The sequence below is a fragment of the Anarhichas minor genome, unplaced genomic scaffold, assembly GCF_050575085.1.
Source record: "Anarhichas minor isolate MPS153535 unplaced genomic scaffold, ASM5057508v1 ptg000074l, whole genome shotgun sequence".
NCBI lineage: Eukaryota > Metazoa > Chordata > Actinopteri > Perciformes > Anarhichadidae > Anarhichas > Anarhichas minor.
Window position 1 is genome coordinate 4,720,857 of NW_027466520.1, and position 26,110 is coordinate 4,746,966.

At 42.6% G+C, this 26,110-nt stretch overlaps 1 protein-coding gene across 1 annotated transcript; it reads right to left on the reverse strand.

Annotated features, from left to right (window-relative positions):
* Positions 1-18,412: 18,412 nt before the first annotated feature.
* On the reverse strand, positions 18,413-21,169 carry myca (MYC proto-oncogene, bHLH transcription factor a). Its single transcript, XM_076080574.1, has 3 exons — positions 20,788-21,169; positions 19,728-20,418; positions 18,413-19,416 (listed from the first exon to the last, which is right to left on the reverse strand). Exons 2-3 carry the CDS (start codon positions 20,383-20,385, stop codon positions 18,794-18,796), a joined length of 1,281 nt encoding a protein of 426 aa, XP_075936689.1. The 5' UTR covers positions 20,386-20,418; positions 20,788-21,169; the 3' UTR covers positions 18,413-18,793.
* Between the last annotated feature and the right edge of the window lie 4,941 nt (positions 21,170-26,110).

Genomic DNA, 26,110 nt, shown 5'->3' on the forward strand with positions numbered 1-26,110 from the left:
TCTTTCTGCCACTTGACAGCTCGACCATTTATTCAAAATCACTCTGAGATATTAGTTTGTTCTGTCCTTGAAAACATGTTCAAAGTGATGTTTTCTGAGTTTATGTGAGGAGATAGTGTGTATTATTATATCAAGGGTGATACTCAAGACTGAATCTAACACTCAAACACACTGAATAACGTGAGGGGGTTTGTCCCTCATGGAGCATGTCGTGAAGAAATAATGAATTAGCATAATTTACTTTGGCTGTACACTAACACTGCCTCATGGCTAACTACAAGACTTTCATTGATCTGAACTGCTCTATTCTCGCTCGTTGGCTTCCTCTGATAAACTCACTAACTGGCTCCCAGACATGATTCTCCATCAATTACGGTTTTTTCCTCAATACACTTCTGTTCACGTCACATGAGAGAGAGAGATACAGAGATGGGAGAGATTTATGACTTCCGAGCGTTCGCGTCACGGGAGAACTGGAGATGGTTGTGTTGTTGCAGAGTTGATCATGTGAGTATTGTATAATACTGTGCATTGACAGTACAGTAGGGACGACTAATTGATTAGTCAGATTAATCATTGCGGTCATTTTTCAGCAAATATTTGCTGGTTCGTGCTTCGCAAATATAGGGATTCGCTGCTAGTATTTGTCTCACATTCTTTCAAATTAAAGTTACTGTGAGGAACATTTAACTGGTTATGAAAGAGTCGTAATTTGATATTGATGCTAAAAAAGACCATCTGTTTGAAGATTGGCTGTTGGAGGGAGGGAAGGGAGAACCAGAACCAGACCCCGCTGCAGTAAAAGAGAGGTTTTGTAAAGACTGGTGCTCCACAACACAACCGTCAAAGTCAACACAAAATGAAGGTTCCTCGTAGTAGCTTGAAATGTCTTTGGATTTTGGAATTTTGGATTTTGGATGTCACTTTAGGCCCTACTATTATCAAAACAATGTGAGCATGCTAGCCAATATGTTGTTATGTTGTCACTATCCAAGGTAGACTTACCACGAGCTGCGAGATGTGAAATCGAGGTCTCTTCGGGTCACAAACTAACTTGATAAAGCACCAGCGTTGTCCACATTGTGCACCGTTTTACTGACTTCCTCTGAACACGAGTACATTTGTGTGAAATCAGTATACAGCATAGAAACAGAAGCGTACGATTCCTTATACACAGATCGACACGCTGATATAAGACCGCCTGTTCTCAACCACATTCATCGAATTTCACCCCGTTTATCCTTCTTTCAACTTCCCTTGCAGTCATTGAGAAACATCCCACACACATCCAATCACCGAACAACCAGGACTCACATTAACACGCAGTGTTTATTTCCTGCTGTAAGAATGACACCATTATTGTTCTCAGGAAACCAGGAAGGAAACTTAATTTGGGTATTTCCACATTCTTTCCTTGAATATGTTTCATTGCAGAAGCACAGAAATAAGTAAAACTCCTCATTCAGTTGCATTTTCAGGTACAAAAAGCAGTTTCAGTGGACGATTGTAACAAAGTACATTTAATCAAGTACAGTTTTGAGGTACTTTACATGAGAATTTCCATTTTATAATACTCTATACTTAAATATTGTACTTTTTACTCCACTACATTTATTGGAAAGCTTTTGTGCAGCTAACCAGCAGTATAGAAAGTAATTAGCTTCATCGTGGGGTTCAAATGAGTATGTGTGAAATACTTGGCTAAGTTTAGGCAAGAAAACTACTTGTCAAGTTTAGGAAACGATCGTGGTTTGGGTTGAATTAAGAACAGAAGTTACGTGAGAAATAGAAACGTTGACTTCTAGCTTCCCGCAGGACACAAACAGCGGCCTCCTGGCCGAAAGTCTGCTGGTATTAGACACACCGGTCCACCCTGACCTCCTCCATTCATTGCTCTTCATGCTTCCTCATGTGTGACATGGGGGTGCAGGAGATTTCCACTTCCCCTGGATCACTCTCCAACCCGGTATAGTGATCAAGAGAAAGCGGGTAAAGAGACTGACACCCTGAAGAGAGCACTGGAAGGGTTAGGGTCCAGCTTTCGGCCCCGGTATTTCAGACTAAGTATTAAAAATCATTGTCCAGAAGTTAAACAACGAACAGAGCCAGAGCATATGTGTGAGGCCGGACATCTGTCCCACATCAGGGAGACATCCTTGTAAATCTTAGACGGATCAAATAGATGAGCTGTGAACCCTTCCATGAATCTCTCCCCAAATATCACCACTGTACTTTTTAAAGAAGAGTTCAAACTTTAAAATATATACCTCAGAGAGCTCGAAGTGAGTTTCTTTTTCATTGACAGCTTTGACATTTTCCATCGTGTCAGTTTATCTGGTCGACCCAGCCGTGAACCAGCCGATGCTGCAGATGCATCTGATTTTATCCAAATGCCACAAGAAATATCGTGTAGATCTTCGAGCGCAGAGGGCAGCAGCTGAAGCTCTGCACGCCAAGGCAGAAACAGAAGCAGTCGAGGCATGAAAGATACCAAAGGGGCGCATGACAAATCAAACTTCCAGAAGATGAAAAGGGCTTATTCACAAAGGGGAAGAACATTTAAAATCAAGAAATATATTGTCCTCTTTAACGTGGAAGTCGTCGAGGAAGTCTTATTGCATAATATGTTCCTCTCTCACACTTTTAAAAAAGGGTTATGACCTTTGTGACCATTCCAGACAGTGGACACCAGTTTCCCAGCGAGCGACTAAAATTACCTCTCATGCCACGGCTTCTCAGCCTTCGTCCTGACCCTCGTGACCCTCTCACACATCCCAGCATGCCTTATTTTGAGACTTAACCAATAGCTGACCTAGCACTACACGACGGTGGAGCTTAAATCTGAGGCACATTAATCAACAACTGGTGGTGGGAAACTCAGGGGACAAGACTGGACGCCTTGGTGTCCTACATTAAAGACAGGCTTGTGATTAATGGCTGCCCTTTCACAATGAAACTGTAGGTTGAGCTGTGAAGTTTCTTACAAGTTGAAGCATGTCCCCCCCCCACCCCCCTCACTCATTTCTTCCGCCGCTTTTGAACTCGCTCAAACACAGAAGGCTAAATATTTACACGTCGGCCCTTGCTTGTTTAATGTTAAAGGCACACTCGCACAGCAGAGTAAATGAATGAAAAAAGCTTTAGACAAAACACCTCCACCGCCTGATGAGTACCAGGCCACTGCAGCAGAGCTGGTCCCGCAGGTTCAACCTCCTTTTCAGGGCATGGGAGGCAGGGACCCGGGGGGTTAGCACGGGGGCCCTCGGCGGAGAAGCACAGCCCTGCTGACACTGCTGTCTCTGGGAAAAGCGGCGATCTCTGCATTTAGAGTTGGCTCGGGCCCAAAGAGATTAAACGGAGGTGGGCTGGAATACCATGTGAGGGTATTACAGACAAAGAGCCATCTGATCAGCTGCGAGCGTGCCATTCACGATCACAAAGGAAGGAGGTGTACAAAGACGTGTACTCACAGGGTGTTTTGTTTGTATTGATTGACTGTTCTCTAAACCCTCCCTCCCCCCCGACAGCGGTTGTCCAATCATAGCTTAGAAACCGTAACTAGGCCTGTCATACGTTGGGTTTCTCTGCCTGTTTGAAAGGGAAGTGTCTTTTTTTTATAGCCTTTCTAAAAAAAAATCAAACACACGAACAAAAAAGGAAAGATTTGATTAAACACTTGATTATTTGTCTGCTCTGTTTAGGTCACACATGACTTTCAATGAAGATTGTTTGCTTGCTTTCTTGTAATCGGGAATCTTGAAGTTTCACACTACGTGACTGACCGGCAGGAGGCGGTCACACTACCACAAGATCTTTCACCAGGAGGAATCCCCAAAGAGTTCGTCCCGTCTCCAAACTACTATTTGTTTTGTCGGAAAACGTGTCACGGTAAATGACGTACCACCGTGCGTGTATTCATGCTTGTCTTTACTATTTATCGGATTTCCTGTAGGTGCAACAACAAATTTGGTCCAAACCCAGTCGCCAGAATAAAATGTTAGCATTGTACATTCCTGCAAACCAATGTTATAGTGTTTTAACAGCTCGTGGCGCTTTTGCCATTTTCAAAACTGCATTCTTAATTAAGTTTAAGTTTGCCAACAAAGCTACTCGGGTAGGTTTAGTAAAAGATCTAAATTACTACGTTTCGTTTGGTTTCCTGTCCCTTGGTTGACCCACCTCGACCTCCTGCCTACACAGACTTATGCTGACTTTGATTAAACGTAATCCAGGAGAAAACAGGTTCCCTCAAAATGTAACTGACAATACAGTTTGGTTGTTTGGAGACTTCATTTTTCAGGCAGGCAAATGCAAAACACAGCACGCACAGTTACAAGCGACCCGTTCGTCAGGGGTGGCGGGCTTTCTTTGCGCCCTCATTGGTTGGCTTATAATACTTATAATTCAAGGAGTAACAAGCTCTACTGCTGTATAACAACGATAGTGTTTCTTTTACATTTCTTTGAACAAAGTAGGACACAAAGTGTTCAACCAACTAATGGATGTAAAGAATTAGTTGGTCATCTACAGCTGATAAATCTGAAGTCGACGGCTAGAAATGTCTGTCTCTGTGTGAAATCAAGGACCCAGTGTTTCCGAAATGATCAATCGGTAAATGTGCCAACGTTTTCATTGTAAACTGCCTCTGTACCGTGTGACGACTATTAACCCTGTGGCCTGTATTTAGTGAGCGCCAACTGGTGTCAATCTGTTGGATTTTAAGCTTGAAGCCGCTTCTTTCTGTAGTAGTGCAACAAAATAAAGCCACGCTGCGCCAAAATGCGCTAAGAGTTTTGGCGGTATTTAAGATGTGTGCTGCAAGAACAAAAAGGGAGGCAGCGGTGAAAGAACGAAGGCAATTTGAGCAGTAAAGAGAAAGAGCTCCGCTCTACTAATCCTTAATCAGTTTACAATAAGAGATCTGGCTAATTCTCTCACATGAAGCATCTGTCCCCACTTAGTAGAATAAAAAGTGTCCGACTTCAACTTCCAGGGAAAAGAATCAGCGGAAGGAAGCTATTACTTAATGTGATCAGCTAAAATCTGTCACAAATGCTTTGGACACAGCCTTGAATCGATATTCAACACACGCATGTACAATGGAATGCATTATGGCCTTAACTATAAATGCCTCATGTAATGTTACAGTGTGAAACCAAGCGATCTCACGCCTGGGGACAGCAATCTAATCTGTGGTGAATCAGCAGCAACGGAAAAAGTCCCGTCCTGCTTCTCCAAGATAGTGAAAAGAAACAACAGCCATCAGCAGGAAGTAGGAAACAATGTCCAATGTCACCACAGAGGAGAGAGGAGGATAAGACATGTTCAAAAAATCTGGGGATTAAAACAAAGGATTTGTACGTCTGTGACAATTAACGGGGAGTTTCAGAGCTGTCTTCTCCATCCAAGATGTAGAATTCATCTTGAATCCGAGACAAACGGAGACAATCTGCTGTGTGAATGAAAGGCTCAGGAGACATGGCGCAGCACAGACGCTTCTGGGGAAGAAGCGGGCTTTTTTTCAGTCTGGTGCTGCATTTGTCTCATTTGGCAGAAGCTGGTGATTAGATTTACAAGTACAAAAAATAAAAAAACACATTCTGGAACAAAAACCAGAAACTGTTTAATTGGCTGTTTTTACTTAGTTTTTTTTTTGGATCGGCCGCCTGCTGCTCATATCAGACTCTTTGTTCATCTGAGACGCTCCTGAAACATAATCCTCCGGAGACGTGTCAGTCAATAGATTAGATATATTATGTCTTAGATATGGTTTACAAAGTAGCAGAACTGCAACGGTTTATCGTTTAAGTCACGTTTAAATGTCCTCTGGTTTCAGCTTCTCAGATGTGAATATTTACTGACTTTAAAACGAATGTCTTCAGGTTTTGTATGTAAATTGAATTCATCAGCTTTGGCTTTGGGAAATTTGAATGGCAAAAACTGTAAAAAAATAAATCCAAGATAATCAGTTCACAATTATATAAAAAGAGAAAACAAGATACACCTTCACATTTGAGAAGATGGAACAGCAAATGTTAACTATTTTTGATTGAATGTCTTTCAACTTTCCCTTTCAACACTTACGCTGCATGACACGCAGTCCCCAAATATGTCCAGGTTGCCCTTTAAAACGGACATGAAATGGGGATTCTAATGATGTGGAGTAGTGCTGCTTATAGAAGATAAACTGTACTATAGCATCATGAATAAAACAAACGTGTGACTAACATCACACTACATTAAGACCCTGAAGGACGGCACCATCAGGTCCGTCTTCTGTGACAGACTGTGTTGTCGTCCTGCAGAATCGAGGACAAAAAGAGGAAGAAATGGCGGAGTAATGAGTCGTTGTTTTCTAGAGTAACTTTGGGGAAGGAGGACAATTCACGGAGGTCACCTGTAGGTCAGGTGGCTGCGCTCCAGAACCTGTTCACTGATTAAGATGAAGGATGCTGAGCGCATAAGGTGCAAACGAGCCGGGGGCCCCAGGGGGCCCATCTGTTGTGGGCAAATAAACAGGGGCTTCAGTGAATGGCAGAACAGCCCTGCTCTTCCCCTGCGAGGCCCAGCAGACAGCTCCATTAATCAGGAGCAGGATGAGCCTGCTGGGCCGGCAGTGACAAGTCAGCAGTGGCACAAACTATCCTCCCCCTCTTCCTCCTCTTCCTCCTCCTCCTCACACTGCATCTCCATTAGAGGCTGGAGGTGTCAGCGGCTCCTCTGTTATCACTGTCGATGTTTTCACAACTGTCCTTCAAGAACAACTATAGAAAGTGACACTGGAGGAGCAGGGGTGCATTTACAGGGCGCCATTAATCCCACCAATAAACAAACATTTGTTTTAGCGTCTGGTTTGGTGCCGAGTGACCAAAAGAATGTCGGAAACAGCAAACTCTTAACTTGGATTTGAGTTTGACTGTAAGAATTATTCAGCAGTGACGGATGTGTTCATCAATAATCAGTCATTTGCTTAAAATTACTTTATTGAAGGAACAGACCCCAAAAGACAAGATAAATCTGAGGGGTCAGGAGATCATTAAGCGAAGAAAGAACATTACACATTCCTCTAATTTTTACAATTTTTCTAATCAATAACTGAACAATTTTACCTCTTCAAGTGTCCAAAAATTTAAAATAAAGTTTATTGAACTAGTTGCACCCAGTGTTTCATTTTAGAGCGGTCATAATGATAATCACGCTACTAAAATAGATTGGAGATAAAGTACTTTAAGGCTTAAATTAATCAATTCATCTAGAAAAGGACTGATATGAAAAATTATAAATTTACCACAGCCCAAAGTAACGTCTTGAATTTTTTTATTTTGTCCATATAACAGTCCAAAACCCCAAGATACTTAGTTTACCATCACATGTGACAATTGAGATGCTGGAACCTGCGATTGTTTAACATTTTCGGTTGGAAATGAAGAAAAGGAAAGGAAAGGAAGATGTTGGAGCACTTTAATAGTATGATTCAGCAGAGGTATCAATTCCCACAGATGGCAAGCTGGCTCCTATTGACTTACATAGGAGGGGAGTAAAGAGGCAATCAAAACCACCCCGGGGACAGACAGTCAGCACATCAAGAGGGAGCGGGATCAGTGTGTTCAAGGCGCCCCGGCAGATCCAGGCGGGAAAAGAACGAGGGCTGAGCTCTGTGAAGTGTGAAGTGAATGTGCTTCAAAAAAATCTTTAAATGTCACTGTAAACACAAACCTTTATATATTAAAGTATAGTGAGACGATGCGTTAATCTGGTTGGACTCCCTCAACCCTCTACCGCCTGCCTCCTTTCATCCAGACAGACAGACTGACAGACTGACTGGAGATCCTGAGTGACAGACAACTACGCAGCCTGAACGAGGACCTCGGCTAAGACCGGGTGTCAGAGGACGTCCTACGACACCTGAACACACCGTACGACAGCTGCAGACTATAGCAGCAGGCTATACTATATAGCCTGCTGCTGGTCTATTTTAAGGCAGCTTTTTTCACTCAGCCGGCTTTGAACAACACAACAAAGAGGAGAAGACAGAGGAGAGGTGAGAAAGTCGTTTCCACCTAAAGATGGAACCACCTGAGGATCTCACCTCTGCACTTAAAACACCTCCCTCATTTGGCGCGTACGACGGCAGCAGGCCGGCCTCGCTTCAGGAGTGAAGCCACATTAACCTTTTGCAGGGACTTTTAATCAGTCTGATGAATTCTGCCAGACAGGCGGCGGCCCGACCTCCAACCCCCGATGAGTGATGGAGAGTGTCGGCACTGACAAGACACGATTAATATTTCATTAATGGTGCTTTAATGATCATTAAACTGCACTGTGAACTCTGCTGGTAACATGTGATCCTGTGTTGTTCCGTCTGCTTCTCTTTGTGATAAATAAGGATGAATCAGCTTGAATTTATAGGCAAAAAAAATATCGCAAATATAGCTCATGAATGAAAGTGAGACGAGAATAAGACAAAGTAATGTTTCCGCAGCAGTGACGTCAATGCTGTGACATTAATGTAAAAGGCTGCAGCAACACAATTTATCTTTGTTCTGCATTAAGAAAATAAAACTGGTTTAATAAACCACAAGATCCTGTGAATGAGCTTTGAGTTTCTGACATTCTTCCCTCGTTGGATCAGTCTATAAAAATGTTTTTCATTACATTTCCCCCCCCCCCCCCATGCAGCGTGTGGAGATAGAGGGGAATACAATAAACAAAATGCTTTACATAGCCAACGGCATCAGAGCAAATAGGATATAAATGAGAATTAGCCTGATATTCTGACTGCATTTCCACTTCAATCATAAGTCTGACTTTGCTTTCTGTTTGTGGTTTTGCTCTAAAAAAATAGCAGTGAATTATCCGTTTTCCTCCGCTAACCAGTCATGTTGCAGTTCACATCCATTTGCGTCCACAAATTTCATCACTTCATAATTTTATCGTATTAGACATTTGTGTGAAATTGTCATAACTAGCAAATTCATTCTCGAGTTATCCTTGAGTGCAAGAGGACGTTTGTGCCAAATTTGAAGAAATTCGCTTAAGGCCTTCACGACCTAAAACTTTGTCACAGTTGTCATATACATAAAGGTGCATACATGAAATCCGACCTGTGCATTTAACCCATTCTAAGCCTTGAGGATGTGTTGGGCTGCTGTAAAATGCACTTAAGGACACTTTGATAGATGAACAGTACAGCAGAGAATCGAACCGCCAAACCTGTGGCTAAAGGACAACCCCCAGAATCTAATCAGTTCATCCTTGAGGTCCCCAGATGGACATTTGTGCCAAATTTGAAGAAATTCCCTCCGGGCATTCTTGAGATATCGCATTCACAAGAATGGACCAGATGGCATTAAAATGTGAAACGTGGGGGCAACTGAAAGGACAAGATTCTGGCTAATAAATTACCTTAATGGGGAGATTTATGAGGGGATCTCTGCGTTGGTTAGACTGGTGAGAGGCAGGCCTCAAGTGTCCCGTTTGTCTATGATGGTTATGAATTAAGCCACAGAGGTTCAGAGTCTTTCGGCAGAAAAATACATTTATAAAATACATCAGTGATGCAGTGACCTGAAGAGGACATTCTTCTTCCTTCATATCATTATTTTCCAACTCATTGCTTTTTTCCACCAGTGCCATCCCTACCTCTACCATCCAGCACAGCCCGGCTCAACATGCCATTATATCCTCACACCATAATCATACCCGGTCACAATCACCTATAAAACCCATCATATCACTGTGTAACCAGTCCAGACAGTAAAACTGATATGACAAAAAAACAAAACAAAGAGGTTGCACCTTTGTCACATCCTGGAATAACACAATATGATCAGCTCTGAAGGCTTCACAAGTTACTCCAATTAAGAGCTTATTTTTAAATGCCTTTGTGATATCTTCGGATATCAGCCCTCTATTGCTCGTTGACCGCAATAACGTGCAAAACAGCCACTACGTAACATCCTACATGGTCATGCTCCTTCCCTGCAGACACTCAATAAACGGTGACTGTCGCATTGCACGAGGCCAATCAGTGTTCTCTGTTAAAGGAGCAGCAAACAACTATTATCTATGTAAAGATAAAGAGGAGTAATGTCTACCTGAGCAGAGGGTGAAGTCACTCTCCCTCTGTGTGTGTTGTTGTCAGAGCTTCTCCTTGCTTTGTTGACATAGCCGGGCCGGCCTTGACTGCTTTTAAGTGCATGTGAGCGTGCTCCACTGGTTAGCACACGTCATCGCTCTGCACGGCTTGGTTAAAGCTGATGACGCCATCCTGATCGACAGCGTCATCATGAAAACGTAGCACCCACCTTCCGGTTCCCGCTTAAGTAAAACGCCATTATTTCTATCAGAGCGTTTGCTGTAGTTAGTACTGCTAGCGCTGTTAGCACCGTTAGCCACCGGCACAGGCGTCGCCATGTTGAGAGCCGTTGAGAGACAATCAAAATACTCCCAATGTCTGCACCTTTAATAGAGGTTTTAAAACCCCTCAGATTCATCTGAACCACTGGGAAAAAAGCCACCAACGTTACAGACTCCAAGTGTGAAAAGGGTTCATGTGCCAATTCTGGTGGGTGACGTTGTTCTGGTAACATGTCAGACTGCTCATCGTCCTTGCACAGAGTTGGCATGCATCAGCCTCATGGCGACGCATGTGGGCTTCACCCTTCACTGCTGCAGGCGAACGAGAGGCGTCTATGCGCCCGCTCTGTCGGCTCAACAATGATAATGAAATGTGTGGGCATGTTTACTCTCAAACTCAAAGTCTTTCCACTGGCACAGCGGCAGGACACATAAACACAGTATGTAGGTCAGTCAAACAGTTTGTGTCTGTTCTCTCCTCTCTCTCCTCGGCTGAGGTGAACTGACAGGAAAATCAAACACATTGTTCGCCGAGTGTGACTCATCTCACCCGGAGAACCTGGGAAGCGGAGCAGCTTTTCTCCTCCTTGACGTTGCCCTTCCACGCTACCGATTGAGTGTGAATGTTTGGACCGAACATCTAGCTGTCTGAATGTCTGACATGATCACGACTCCTCTGTCTTACGATTATCGATGGTTATCTCCGACCTCCTGTGTGTTTGTAGCAGCTGTGGCATAAACTGTGCTACTTGTGAGGGAGCGGCAGAAAGAGAGAGATGTTATGCGATGAAAGCCATCAAATCCATTCAGCGAATTACACAGAAAAAACATGTGCGGCATGCACAACTTTACATTTGATGTAGTGGTGCAGCCATGAAAAGCTGTGTTTGTGTATTGCACTTATTATAAGTGTGACAAAGCTTCAGTGGAGCAAAATATTTGGGATCGTTCAGATTATTCCAATTTAGAAGCAACTTAAAAAGAAAACCGACGAGGGGTTCAAAGATGAAGTAACTCTAAACTGGATATGCCTTTTGGACAATTGGTGCTACATCTTAAAGAAATTAAAGGTTTTTAAAGACGCACACATAATATAGACTAATTATTGTGAGCTAACTGATTCCTCCACAGCGAAGTATTTTTATTTGACAATAACTTTGTAAAAAAAAACGTACACGGTAGACTGCTTTCTCTTAGTAAGAACAGATGTGGACAAGTTTATTTCAACCACGAAAAAAACAATAAAACCCGACAGAGTTGTAATGGAAATGCTGGTGCTTGTTGTAGTTCTGGTTCTGTGAGGGAGGTTTTAGATGTCCGAGAGGAGAAAGGCAGCGTTTGTTGATTGTTATCGACTGGTCATTATAGAAACAAGTTTTTCTTTTTTACGTGACGTGCTCATGGTTAAAGTTTTTTTAACCAAACGAGGGAGAGGCAGCTTTCTGCAGCTCTGTGAGGCTTTAAGCTAAATGCTAACATACGCATGCTAACGAAGGCTGCGACACAGTCTTGAACTGGGAACTTTTTTGTCACGCTCGAATGGATGGCGGACCGATATACATCGGAACATCTTCAAATAGAAAGCATTTGTTTATGGTCTTTCATTAAAGATCTTTTCAACAATTGCAGAATTGTAATTCTCATGAGTAGGCGACCATGACACCCTCCCTCAACGAATGTTAGCTAGCACTAAACACACTAAACACAGTCATGAATATCATGAGTTTTGCAGGTTTTAAGTCCCAAACTGTAGTTGGCCTACCTAACAAAGTGTAATTTTGACCAGATGATGCTCGAGGAAAAGTCAAACCGATCCCCAAAGTTTAATACAGTTAATCCTTCAGGGGACATGATACCAATGTTCACGTGAATCCATCCAATAGGTGTGGAAACATTTAACTCTGAACAACAAAAAGCAATCTGCTGATGGTGCCAGAGGAAAAGTCTGCAGCAATAATCTGTGCACACTTGTCTGTAGAGGGCAATCCATACGATAATTGTTGATATATTTCAGTCTGAATCAAAAGTGGGTGAACCGACAGACCGCCTGTGTGGCTAAAGGGGCAGAGTACTTTGAGTAGACTCTCAATTAAATGCACTACAGAAGCCGCATTAATATTTATAATAGAAAGATTGACTGTGACAGTCGAGGTTAGGATCATTTTCTAGTCATATATTCAGTTGTATAACTCTGGAACATGGAGTTCTGTCCGGATGTATTAGGAATGCCACATGACATCAGCTTGATTCACTCGTATGGAGTCAAGGCTGGACGTCAGTGTGACTTATTGAAATACTGCGTCCGTACTTCCTTTCCTGGACAATGTTAATGTTCACTGACCGGTGAGTCCTTGGATATTTTTTTTTCTATTCAGGGTAATTCCACTTTAAGATGTGCACCCTTCTACTCCTGCTGTGTACCGTCATTCTCTTTAAACTACAGTCTACCACTCTGAATCTTATAAACATAAGAAACAGACACGGCTTCTCCTGTTTAGTCCCAAAAGACAAACTTGGTATTCATGGTATTTTTGATGTACAAGTCACCTGCTGCAGGCAGAAAGCCATCAATCACAACGACGACGCCAAGCCAGTTCATCTTAAGCAACGCAGCCTATGCTTGTTCTAATTAATAATCATTCAGTGCATACAATGTCAGAAAATGGTGCAAAATTCCTTCAAATTGCTTGCAGAAGAATTTCTTCATCATGATGTACTAAAAAGTTAAAAGCAGGAAATCCTCACATTTAAGAGGCTGATACCAACAAATATTCTGCACTTTTCCAACGGGGTTGATTACGTTTCTTGCGATTGAATGATTCAATAACCCACCAATCTTTTCAGCTTTCCTACTGTAGAGTACCAAGATGAACATTACTATTACGCACAAAAGACAGGAAGTACAATTTCACGCATGCCACAGATTCCTTGCTTTACACCAATAAATGTGATGTGACATGAATGGAAAGTCATTTACTGCTAAATACGGAAGATGATTGCTTTAACATTTGACCTTCCTTCCATATACAACTGTATCTGCTGTGTACTGCAGCATTCCTCTCCTCCACCAGGACTTCACAGAACTGTGCCCTCCTCTTGGCCTCCTGTGTGGAGGTCTGCACACACCACGCTGACGGGAGAGCTCCTGCGGGAGAATTAGCTCTAATCCAGCCGGAGCGTCCCGCTTTGATGAGGATCGGCGGTAGAATATTGCACATGACAACAGCACTCTGCTATGCAGCGACGTCGCCGGCATGCAAATAGAGGAAAGAGAGGGCTGACCAGCTCCAGCATTCAGGGCTGAAAGTTGATACAAAGTTGTCACATAGGGCACAAAAAAGGCTCGTCAGAAAAGATCAAGGTGGTTGAAAAGTGAACGCTACACCGCTGGGAGGGAAGGTAATACACAGTAGTGTTACAGTATGCAGGTACTCTGAATTGGAGTTTTGTATGTATACTTTTTTCCCCTTTCTTTAGCAAGTTATATAAAAGCATATGCGGTTAGCCAATGACATCATTCACCAGAGGGACCAATACTGTTATATAAGAGCCAGACATGGCTGTGAGCGCCCCACACCACTGGTCCAAATGGTCTCTTTCAGAGGCTCCAAACAGCACAAAGGCCTTCTTACTTATTTAAATCTGAGAAATGAAAGTTATGAAAAAGGTGTCCACTAATCCATACAAGCTAAAAATGTCATGATTTGTAGCCTTGCTTTTAACTGAATTAGGAAGACATAGAATGAGTATTTAAAATTTAAAGTAAAATTTAAATGTTGGACTTGTGAAAAGGACCTGATGATTTAAGTAAGGGCTATTCAAGTGTTCCTCAAAAAAATGATCCACTGATTTACAGACGTCTCTTTCCCCAATGTACGTCTATGAGAAAAAGTATTTTTAGGACCCATAGCATCACGTGACAGACCCGAACACGGTTTGGCCACTATGTAAAATTAGTTTCAGTGACTGGCGCTCTTACTCTCGATTCAAGCGAGACAGCTAGCTCTAGCTAGCTAATCCTCCTCCTTCCCATTAGTATTTTCTTCCGATCGGAAGATAGTTAGCCTAGCTGGCTAGCTTCCACTTTCCGAGTGATATAACAAACTTGACAGCACAATGTGTCCTTCAGAAGGTTGACAGTTTAAACTGCTAACCCGGGCAACGTATATGTGCTTGAATCAACACACTAATTACACACATATGTCCAAAAAAGGTTTGATAAAATAAAAAGATATTTACAATAGCTGCAGTATCATGATAGTTTATATTTCCTGTCACACACACAAAATAAATCAAACTTCAGCTCCAAGTAAAGCATCTGGCGGTGTTGCATTCAAGAGCACACGTGTCACATTCCTCAGCAACATACTCTCATGTGGTAAAATTTAAAACAGCCAAACACAGGTCGTCACTGGCAACAAAAACACACGGATGGCTCGGAGACAGAGCATGCAAATGAGGCCGCGTATTCCCAAAGAGGAAAGTGATGTCATGTGATAACAGTGACGCAGTAAAACGAGACGCAGCCAGGAGAGAGAAGTCTAGCTGGCGAGTGGCTGCAGTATGAACCGCTTTAATCTACTCCAGCTCTGGAAAACGCAGGTTACATAACAGCCGACCTCCAAGTATTCCTGGGCCCCTAAAGTATCCGAAAAGTATGTGTGCAGTCGCTGTGGCGAGGCAGGGACGTTTGGCTCAGCGTATTCGACTGGAAAACACTGAGATACACTTTAACGTACACGACATTTACTGCAAAACCAAATCCAGTGAGGAGAACAAGTATCTAGTAGAGAAAATGCTAAATACTTTGTGAGGATTTGCTTTTTCTCTCAGTTTTACAGCACTTTTACTTGAGTATCTTTGTGTTAAATAAGACATTTGTGAAAAGGATGCTCCTATTGAACTACTTTCTCACGTTTTACCAAACTAAATGATTAGTTTAATTCATCACCAGATTGATTGACAATGATCGTGAGTTTCAGCCCAGCCCCATGTTTGTGCCTCTCGTGTGTGAGCATTAGGGTTACATTTGAGTTACAGAGTCAAGCATTGGTTTATCTTAAAGATAAATAAGGACGGATTAACTATGGAAAAGATTTGGAACCGGTTTTCTAAGTTGCACTTTACCGATCCAAACAAAGATGGCAGCAAGTGGCTCCCTGGAGAGGAAACAAGTTAATAATCCTTTTCTTTGTTCAGCAGATGAGACTATTATTCTTCCATATGGTTAAAAGAGTGTTTGAGGATTCTAGAAAAACTTTCAGAGCTGTTAAACCACCTTCTGGGTTTGTATATATGCTTATTCATTTTTAAGTTAGATGGACACTTAACTCTGTGACTTGAATGCAACACTAATACATTAGAGCAGTGATGGAGGAAGTATTCAGATCCTGCGGTGAAGTAAAAGTATATTTCCCTCTGAGATATGGTTTACTAGAGGTAGAAAGCAGCATGAAAAGAAAATACAAGTAACTTAAATTTGTACTTGAGTAAATGTACTTAGTTACATTCCACCGCAGTATTAGAGGCACTAAGTGGGAATATTTTCCGCCACCTCCAGATTAGGCAGGTCGACAGTATACAATAGATCTTCTACCTGATGCTGCTGAGCCAGTTTGGACTTGAAAAGACTCGATTCATGTTGCAACACATGAAATATTAGCAGGAGCAGTTTTCAATATATCATCTATGCAAGCAGGTGAATTACTGTGGCTCATTTTGCAGAAAAACAAAGGCTCTCCAGATGCTCTCGCTGACCCGTGATCATAATGTCTGTGGGTGTTTAGCAGGGGAAAAGACATGTAGACGTCAGAGGGAAAACTGGGGTAAACTCTGACGCGAGAGTGAAAGGCAGCCACAGAACTGTGGTTTAAAACAGCGGTTATTTGTAACCAAGACGCACAAACGTTCACTTCCCCCACAAATCAAGCTTTAACGTAAAAAACGCCTCCCTGTTGATGTCTTTTGATGATCCTGGTTAAATTACATCAGCTCTCCTCACAAGGTTTCAGTGTTTTCCTGGACAAAAACTCCAGGAGGGTGGATGCACGTTGTCATGGAGGCTCGAACCCCCGAGGTCAGCCAGTTACAGCACACTCTCCCTGCTCACAAAAAACACCGTCCTGCCCACCCAGAAAGTCCAACACAATGAATCCACACTAATCCCAATCTTTTGTGGTCCTCCAATGTGTCTCAGTGCGGCTGCACCTCACGTCTCCACCACCTCTTGCTTTAACTGCCTTTTATATGCATTCACAGGCCAGGGGGAAATAAAACAAAAACATACGTTTAGAAATCTCCTTTTGTGGCACACAAACAAGCTCCACGTCAGATAGCGCGTGCATTCAGGATTAGGGAGCCGTGAGCAGTCTCAGACGCTATCACAGATGCCTTTTATCATCTTTTGTTGTGATCACTGCACTATCACACTGACAGCAGAGATAAAACAATGCTAGAAGCAGCTCCACACTTTGTGCTCTTTGGAGAATAAAAGGCTTGGCAAGTATACAGTAGCCTAATATAAAGACACTAGGCAATAGACTCACAGAACATGCATGCTAACATCTCCAGCAGTGTTAACAGGAGTTGGACAGACAATAGAGAAGCCAGAGGAAAATAACAGTTGTCCTGAGAACAATAGTTTCAACAATAGTTAGTTTCAATAAATTGTTGAAACTATTCAACACTAGTTTCAACAATAGACTGGTTCTATATTCACATCCCATTAAAGTCGTTGGGATCTCCACAGCGACTATTACTCCTTCAAATGAAGTTTTCCATCAGACACTTTGAGAGATAAAGAGATTTTACTTTTACAATGCCATTAATCAGAGTGATCAAACAAATAGTTTTAAACGATTGAATGCAATCGACAGAAGAACTCTTACCGCTTCGTTCTTAGCGTTCGTTGCTGCTTCGTCGCTTTTTATATTCCTTTCTTTTTTTTCTCTCTCCCTCTGATGATCAGTCGCGCGTCTCACAGACACAAATCTCGACCTCACTTCCATGTGCTCGCGACCAGGACCACGCGCTCAGGGGAGCGCTCGGGATACGGCGCGTGACGTCACGGAGAGACTGGAAAGCCAGTCAAAAGAATCGGCGCAATGTCAACAATAATACCGATATTTTATGATTATATACGATATAATACCTGATATAGAGACTTAACTGTATGTGGTACTTCACTGGGAGGTAATTTAGAATATTTTATTGGATATTATCAATACATTTCTATTGATAGTCCCAGTAAAGTATAGTTATATTTGTCTAATATCTTAATTTATAGTAGTGAATTGTCAAAGAACCCTCATGTGGACTGTTTAGATTGTCTGCACATGCATACATCTGTTTGAAACTGTAAACCAACCTGTTTTGTTTTCACATATCTTTTTTATTCATTTAAATCTGATCTGGGATGTGAAATTGAGTTATATTTGATCAGTAACTGCCCGAGTATAGTTTAATCACATAAGGAATCTGAAGTAGCTTATAATGTACTTACACACAGGAAGCAGAACATTGTTCAAGAAGAAAACCGTGGAGGAGGTTGAGTCTTTGTGAGTCATCTGATGTTTCTTTTTCAGTGTTTCTGATACATATTGAAAGGAAAACTCATCTAATTTAAATATCTGAATTCCCTCTTCTGTCTACAAAACTGAGCGATGACAGTTTTGAGTGACTTTTGTTCACTTTAGCATCGGAAATATTGAAATATCTTCAACAACAAGCACTCACTTAGGTTAAAATGTGCTATTCTAAATGCTTTATGCATACATCTGAGACCATGGTCCGAGTTTACCGTGTCTTCTTTGCGAACAAAAACTGAGACACTGTCAAATATCGCATCTTCAAGTGAGTCATGTTAAGCCTTAAAGTGAGAGTGACTTGGAGCATCATTATCTAAAACATGAGCATCTTAGTCACTTTATTCAAATCATGCGAATCTCCTCCTGCTGAGCCCACTCTACAGCAACATGCACCTCCATTACATGTTAATGTGTCTGTGATGAAACGTGCGATGTGTGCGTCTGCATTGCAAGAACAAGGACACAAATTCAAGAAGAAACATTTTTTTATATTTCAAAAAGAATCTAGGAACATAATGGAAAAAACCAAACACTGAGTCTGAACATCCAGACAATTGAGATCCAAAAATACATTTTCTTAGGAAATATTAATTATATACAAAACATAAAAATTTATATTTTAGTTTGGGCCCTTGACAGAGTAGCTCCATTTTTTAATATTTTATTAATAAAAAATAAACTTTTAAATATTTAATCCACCCATAACTTCAATTGAGGCAGTTTCAACATTGAAATCAAACAAGATTCCAAACAACTTAATCCGCTTTGCATTCAACAACAACTGTACACCCTAAGTCTTGAACTTGCATAAAAAACAAAAGGCCAAAAAGTCTGTGACGATTCAAACTTTAGGCGCGAGAGCTCTGCAGCTGCGCGAGTCTCTGCTTTAAAAGTTCACTTTTCCTCCTCAGCTGTTCTTTGAGCGAGAGGAGTCTCTGTTCGTCCGTCTGCATGCTGTAAATGCACTCTGTGGCCTTCTTCAGGATCACCACTTTGGCCGCCTTCTCGTTGTTGGCCACCTCGGGGATCTCGTCCCGCAGGGCGAAGAAGCTCAACTTGAGCTCGTTCCTCCTCTGACGCTCCAGAACGTTATGAGTCCTTCTCTTGTCATAGTCCTCCGTGTCAGAAGTCCGCGGGCTCGAGCACTTGCGGTTGCTGCTGATCTGTTTGAGGACCCTGCTGTGGCCGCCACTTCCGCCGCTGTTGCTCTCCAGCTTCAGCCTCTTGACAGCCGGCTGCTCGTGCCTCATGGATGGATGGGCGGCGTAGTTGTGCTGGTGGGTGGAGACGTGGCACCTCTTCAGCACGAGCGGGCTGGGGTGCCGGGTCTCCGCGGCGCTGGGGTCGGACCTCTTCACCGCCTGCCTCTTCTCCACCGTGACCACGTCGATCTCCTCCTCATCCTCCTGGTCCTCTTCCTCATCATCATCATCATCGTCATCATCGTCGTCATCATCTCCATCCTCATCTTCTGCAAGACAGAAAAACAAAACAGTCACACTCTGATTCAGCGTCAAGGATGCCTTTTAATCACACTGCATGCCACAGAGGGAGGGGAGGGGAGGGGAGGGGAGGGGGGACACAATGTCTTCAACATCATTAGATGCCTGGAGCTAATCTCACAGCAATCTAATATGTCTGGAAATCTGATTGCAAATAACCTTAATCAAAGCAAGAGTTGGCCTCTTTTAAGTCAAAAATAGTGGAAACAATGCTCACTCAGCAGAGGGAGATTCCTAACTGCACAGAGGGGTGTGTCTGCACGATGGGTCCGTAGCTTACCTGAGTCACTACAACTGCTGCTGCTGCCGCTGTTGGGCGGCGTGTCCAGTCCCAAATCCTTACTGGGCGGCGCCGCCGCGCTCTGCTTGGGCGTCTCCGCTATCGGGTACGGGAAAACCACGGACGGATCGATGCACTCCGCCGCGGACGTGTTCAGGTCTTGCAGGTAGCTGCTGTTCAGCCGCCACGCTGCCGCACCGGCGGGCTCCGCGCAGCAGTCGCCCGCCGAGGACGAGGACTCCTTACGCGCGGCGTGCAGGGAGGCGAGCCGCTCGGAGACCACCTTCTCCAGCTTGGCCGCGGCGGAGAAGCCGCTCCACATGCAGTCCTGGATGATGATGGACTTGAGGAAGGTCTGGGAGTAGTCCGCGTCGCAGATGATGCTCTGGTTGACCGCGTCGTCGCCCAGGAACTCGGTCACCATCTCCAGCTGATCCGCCGTGGAGGGGAAGAGGCTTGACAGGGACGGCCGGCGGCTCGGGGAGAGGGGAGGGGTCGGCAGCAGTTCAAATTTCTTCCAGATGTCTTCGCTCGGCGCCGGAGGCTGAAGCTGCTGAGGGTAGAAATCCTCCTCCTCGTTGTCGTAGTAGAAATACGGTTGCAGAGAGTCGTAATCGTAGTCATAGTTTTTACTCGCGAAACTTGAATTCAGCGGCATTTTGTCTCTGTTGTCTTTTTCCTTATCGTGAAGCTGGTTGAAAGGAAAACAAATGGTTGATTAGATGTTGACTCTAAAAAAAAGCAAAAAAAAAAAAAAAAAAAAAGGTGGTCTGCAGGTTCAAAGCAGCTGGCTTGGCACTGGTCCTGCTCTGCAACATTAAGCGTAACAACATCACATGGTCACTCCAAAACATCGACGCTCGTCTGCACGCCTTACATGCATGAACCGGTGCTGCAGCAGCAGGTGCGAAACTGATAGTAAATTAAGTGCAAGAGGGGAAACACCTTCACTTAACTGCTACTAACGATAAACCAACACCCTTTTTTCAATTTATTTTTTACTAAACTGACGTGGAAAGGTGCCGTGCAAAGCTCCAGAAACCCACTTCCCTCCCCTTACCTTTTAGATTGTAAACTGTCGGCGGTAGAAGACGGGGCGAAAGCGACCCAAGAGGCGCAAAAAAGGGTAGGAAAGTTATTCCAACACGAACGTAACATTAAATCCTTCCACGGAGGCGTTGTAGGCGGTTTCTGTGAGGCTGCGTGAAGCATGCATGAGGAGTTGAGTGGCTGCACCAGCGACCCGGTGAGGACGAAGTACAGTCTGTCATCAGCGGCGTGAGAATCACAGCTGAGAGCTCCGCCGGCTGCAATAAAAAGACCGCATCACTCACCCACTCCGCTCCTCCGCTGTAATCCCTCCGCTCGTTTTCCCGCGAAACACTCGCCGGTCTTGAATATGTCGGATATTTAGAATTAATTTCTCGCATCTATCGCCGGAAATAATCCCCACACGACACGAGGGTTGATTTGAACTCGAAACGCGTGCTTTCATCGGTTTATTTAGTCATTAGATTGTGTATTTTGTCTTCATGCCGGGTCTATTTCGGGGAAGAAGTGGGAGGGGTCATAGTAGAGTACAGCTTCCATTGACGGGAGACATGCAAAAAATACTAATGCGAGTAGTAGTAGGTGGTAATTAGGACGAGTTATTGTACTACTACCCCGCCTAAAATACCCCCAAACATCTCATGAAAGCTGTTGCACGTTTTGTTATTATTCAATAAGTGAGATCTACTGACTTAAAGTAGAGTGATTAACCTGCTTTTGCACACACAACAACTTTGCTTTTTTTTTTTTTTTTAAATCCCAAAATGTAAGCGACTGTCTGCAATACAGAATGCATGCCAGGTTTGCACAATTTGTGCAGTGATACTGCAACGCAAAGCTCACAGGTGCAGGAGCTTACCTCGATCTGTCTGCGGGCACTGACAGCTCTGAATTGGCTGAGAACAGGTGAATTCAACAAGCAGGACAGACTCAATAATTGCATGTATAAATGAACATGCACCAATAAGACATAATGTGTGTGTGTGTGTGAGATCCTGACAGTATAAATGTAGCTTGGGTTTTGAGGCTGGACAGATTGGCACCAATTAACTACAGGAAGGAAGCAATTAAAGGAATCAGATGGGTACCGCAGTTTGGATGGAGGTGCCCTCCTCTGCTGTGATGGGGAGGGAGGAGGGGGGTGGGGGGGGGGGATTGAACGGGCTCGGAGCGCCCTCTGCTGGTTCAAAGTGGTCTAGGAGTGGACTGAAGCCAGGTAGGTGCAGGGTCAAACCGTGGAGGTGAACACAGAGGCCACAGACCATCATGAACTGGGGGATTATTGACTGAAAGTGGATTAAAGAAAGATTGTTGGGTGTAAAACTATAAATGGCTCAGTAGCACAATAGTGCTGTGTGGGTTAGTGGGGCTTTTATTGGGGTTACTGGGTCACTTCATTAAAAAATAGAGTCCTGGAAAAACGTTAAATGGCAAATGTAACTTACTCATGCAGCCTTTTCACAAAGTGGGCTGAGCTATTAAAATATATATATATATAAAAACTAATTGAAAAATACTTTTATGTGTCACATCGTTACCTTAAATGATGTATTCTAAAGATTATAAGCATTGATTGAAAGAAAATGACGAAACCTGACATGCAATTTGAAATGAATGCACAATATTTCACTTTTAAATGTTGGTCCCTTTGTCTTATAACTCCTTTAAAACAAAGGAGTATATTTCATCATTATCATAAGGAGTGTCCACGAGCTCTCTGGGGACGTGTGGGTCAGTAATGCTTGTTAAGTGTCCACTTCTAAATGAATCATTGAGCGAGCAGAGAGAAGGAGACGAGAGGATGTAAAAGGAGAGAGGAGAGATTTCTCTTGTTATCAGAGGACGTGGAAAAGAAAACCTAAACTGAAAGAACACTCCTTCTCCTCTCCTCTGCACTCATTCCTTCTTCCTTTCCCTCCCTTCTCTCCTTTCCTCACTTTGGGATGCTGTGTGGAGGATAGCGATCGTAACCACCAGACTCATGTGTTGCGGTCATTGTGTTTATCGGCTCCGGATGTTTCTTGTGTTACTGTGTTTTCAGAGCGTCCGGAGACACAGAGGGAAGCTTTGAGACCATCTGGCATCATTCCCTCTGATAAGTGCAGACTGAAGCTGCTTTATGGGAGTTTGATCTCAGTAAAACTGGTTCTTTACCACTTTTGATTGACACAGTCTGTAAACAGTGAAGAGCAGAGGTTTTATTTATATTTTGTCAAATGATAAATACAGCAGAGAAGTGCTATAACATCTCAGCGCTGCATAAATCTACATCATAAGGATTAAAGTCAGCCATTAAGGTGGATTTACACTCTCCATTTCTAACATACTGACCAGTAATTGGCTGAAACACTGCTCAGATGAATGAGTTGAGAAACCAAATTGTTCTTTAAACTCTTGACCCACAGCTTGAGATAACCTAGAAGTAAAACAACTACAATGCACCAAAAATATGCACAATTCAATGCAAGGCAATTATAGCACATGTAACCCTCAAAGGAAGGCCAAACTGCTTTTATATAAGACGTACAAGATGTTATATAAGAGATGATGAAAGAAATATGATAAGAATTAGTGTGATGAAAAATGAAATGATACAAACTGAGAAATAAAAAATAAAGACGGAAAGATTAAAGTGAAAAGCTGCAGAGACTTGTTTCTTCTGGAAGCAAATAAGGATGCAATCACGCATTCTTCTTATTGATTAATGGGTCGATTATATTGTTAATATGTCAAATATTTGTTCAGTCTAAAAAACTAAAAAATGTCCAAGATAATCTCCCTCTTTGGACTGTTTCCCAACAAACAGTCCAAAACTATAAGATGTTGATTTTTCAAAGATATAAAAAGAAGAGAAAAACAATGAATTTATGATGAAGATTGTGATTCGTTTTCTGACGATCACAACATCACAATCACGATCTACATGAAAGGACCACAATGAGCAATGAAAGAAATCCCCTATTTTACAGATATTTTATGAGCCTAAAATCTGAAGATTTTACCCCTCTGTTATATTATAAAAACTAGATCTTGTGAAGACTTACAATAGTTTTAGTGTGTACAGTGGATATATTAGTTTTTATTTATTGGTGTTCATGTCCAGCTCCTGATCTCTTTTCCATTGAACACAGTTAAATAACTGTTGAATGGTTTTCCCACCATGAGCACCAGCTGTTGCTCTTCCCTTTGACTCCTCTCTGAACTTCCCTAATTTTCTGACCACAAATCCAACTTCCTGTGGCCTCTTATATAAAGCATATTCAGCATATCATGCCAGTCGTTTCCTCTTCTGCGTCTCGAGCGCGTTAAGCAATGCTGACAGGAGCTCAAGGGTCATGTGGCTGCATCTTCACACACTTACATTCATTCATAGATTTGGAGCCTATCAGCAGACACACGGAGATGAATGGAGGGTGTGTTGGACATGGTTCAGCAGGACGCCCTGGTGTGAGGCAGATAATCAATAGCTGTTCAGCCTAGTCGGTGAGACGAGGTTGCCAACTAAGCAGTCGACAATGAGCGCACGGCAGATCTGTCAGACTACTCAGGAGCTAATTGTGTCATTAATTATTGACAGTGACAACGAGCAGTTATTGACTGAGCCTGATTCACAGCCAACCGAACCTGCAGTAGCATTATGGAAACGTGGCTTTTGTGTGTGCACAGAATCTAATCTAAGACAAACATCTGACAACATCAAAATAAAATAAAGAAAATAACAAGAGAAAGAAAAACATTGTTGTATATTCAAACAAGACATCTCTGAAGTTAAAAAAAGAGGATACAACAAGCTATCAGAAATACTATGTGAACCTCTTTATTGTAACCCTATACTCTATTTGATAAACAGACAGGAAAGGCAGCGTAGGGCCCTCGGCTGGTCTCAAACCAGAATATGTAAATATAAACGCGAACACATATTTCACCAAAGAAAGGGACTTTGACATGAACTGAAGTGGTGGGTCTGTATTGACTTAACAAACAGAGAAAGATGTGTGACATAAAAGATCAGTTCCATGTATTTACTCATCTTAATTATCAAACTCAACCATCAATGCTTTGACAATAGTTGGATGATATTCAAACAAACGATACATCCGCTAAACGCTGGAATTAGCCATAAATTGATCGACCGGATAAATCACTTTCGACAAAGTTAACAAGCAAAGGGAACACGTGCCTGGTTGAAGCAGAGCAGAGTGCTGGTTTCTCCTCCTAGATATAAGAGCACTAATCGAGTTCACCTGCAGTGACTCGTTGACTCCAGACAGCACAGGTGACCCGACTCCTCCTAGAGCTCAACATGGACGGATTTCAACAGTAGTGTATCAAAAATACTTTACTTTTTTACTACAAACAGCATTAGGCCTCGCTGGCTTATTAACCTAAATCAAAAACCTGAATAGGAGGAGAGAGGAGCGAGAAAGACAAACAAACATGAACATAAACATCCTTCTGAATGTGAGTTGTTTGTGTGATCTGACAAATTGTTCTGCAGCAGCTCCATATTCTGAAAACAACAACATCATCTCTGAAGAGAGAGACAACCTTCAGATTGTTGACCAACGTCTCAGGGTCCTTTGACTAATGTCTGCTGTAGTTCCTCTTTCTCGTGACTAACAGGGATGTGCTCCTTCTGTAGAGACAACTCAACATCAGCTGCTTCATTTGAGGCTAAATTTGAGTATTTTACTGAAGTTGGAAAATTCCAGTGGAGGGTTCATGCAGCTCTGATGTGTGTTTAAAAGCCACGTTTTTCACACTGCACGTGTAGCTGTTTCCTCACGATTAGATGACACTGAAAGAAACATTTGCATATTAATTTGCAGAGCAATATCATTTACAGAATAATGTAATTAATTGTGACTGTGACAAATGACCATAGTTAACCATAGATAGTTATGAGGATGAGGTTACGTTATCTGTGTGAATGACAGGAAGTTTTGAGAGTCTGTCTGTTGATGCGAGTTACTTCAAACATTGATTATGAACTGAATCAGGTGTGTTCAGGTTCTGTTGCTCAGAGCTGTTGGGCCCCTAAATGGCCACTAGAGGGCGTGTTGTATCACCTGTAAACATTGAACTAATTAAAAACTCTTTGCTGTTCTTGTGCCTTTGATTGACTCGTTTCTCGACTGCACTTTCTTACTATTGTTGCATTTGGGTCAATCATAACTGCACTCTATTTCTGGTCTATTCCATTTAATTAAATTGAATGTCATTTCATTTCATCCATCTTCTCCTATCTGCGTTGACTGTTGTCATTGCTTGATGTTTTTAATGTAATGCTTTTCTTTGCCCTTTGAATTGTCTCTGTGTTTAAGGACATTTTA

What these genes read in the sequence shown, in the direction of transcription:
- myca (XM_076080574.1), bottom strand. Translation starts at nt 20,385, where the DNA reads ATGCCGCTGAATTCAAGTTTCGCGAGTAAAAACTATGACTACGATTAC. An exon ending in CAGCAGTTGTAGTGACTCAG is followed by an intron (nt 19,417 to 19,727) that starts GTAAGCTACGGA and finishes TCTGTCTTGCAG; the next exon opens with AAGATGAGGATGGAGATGAT.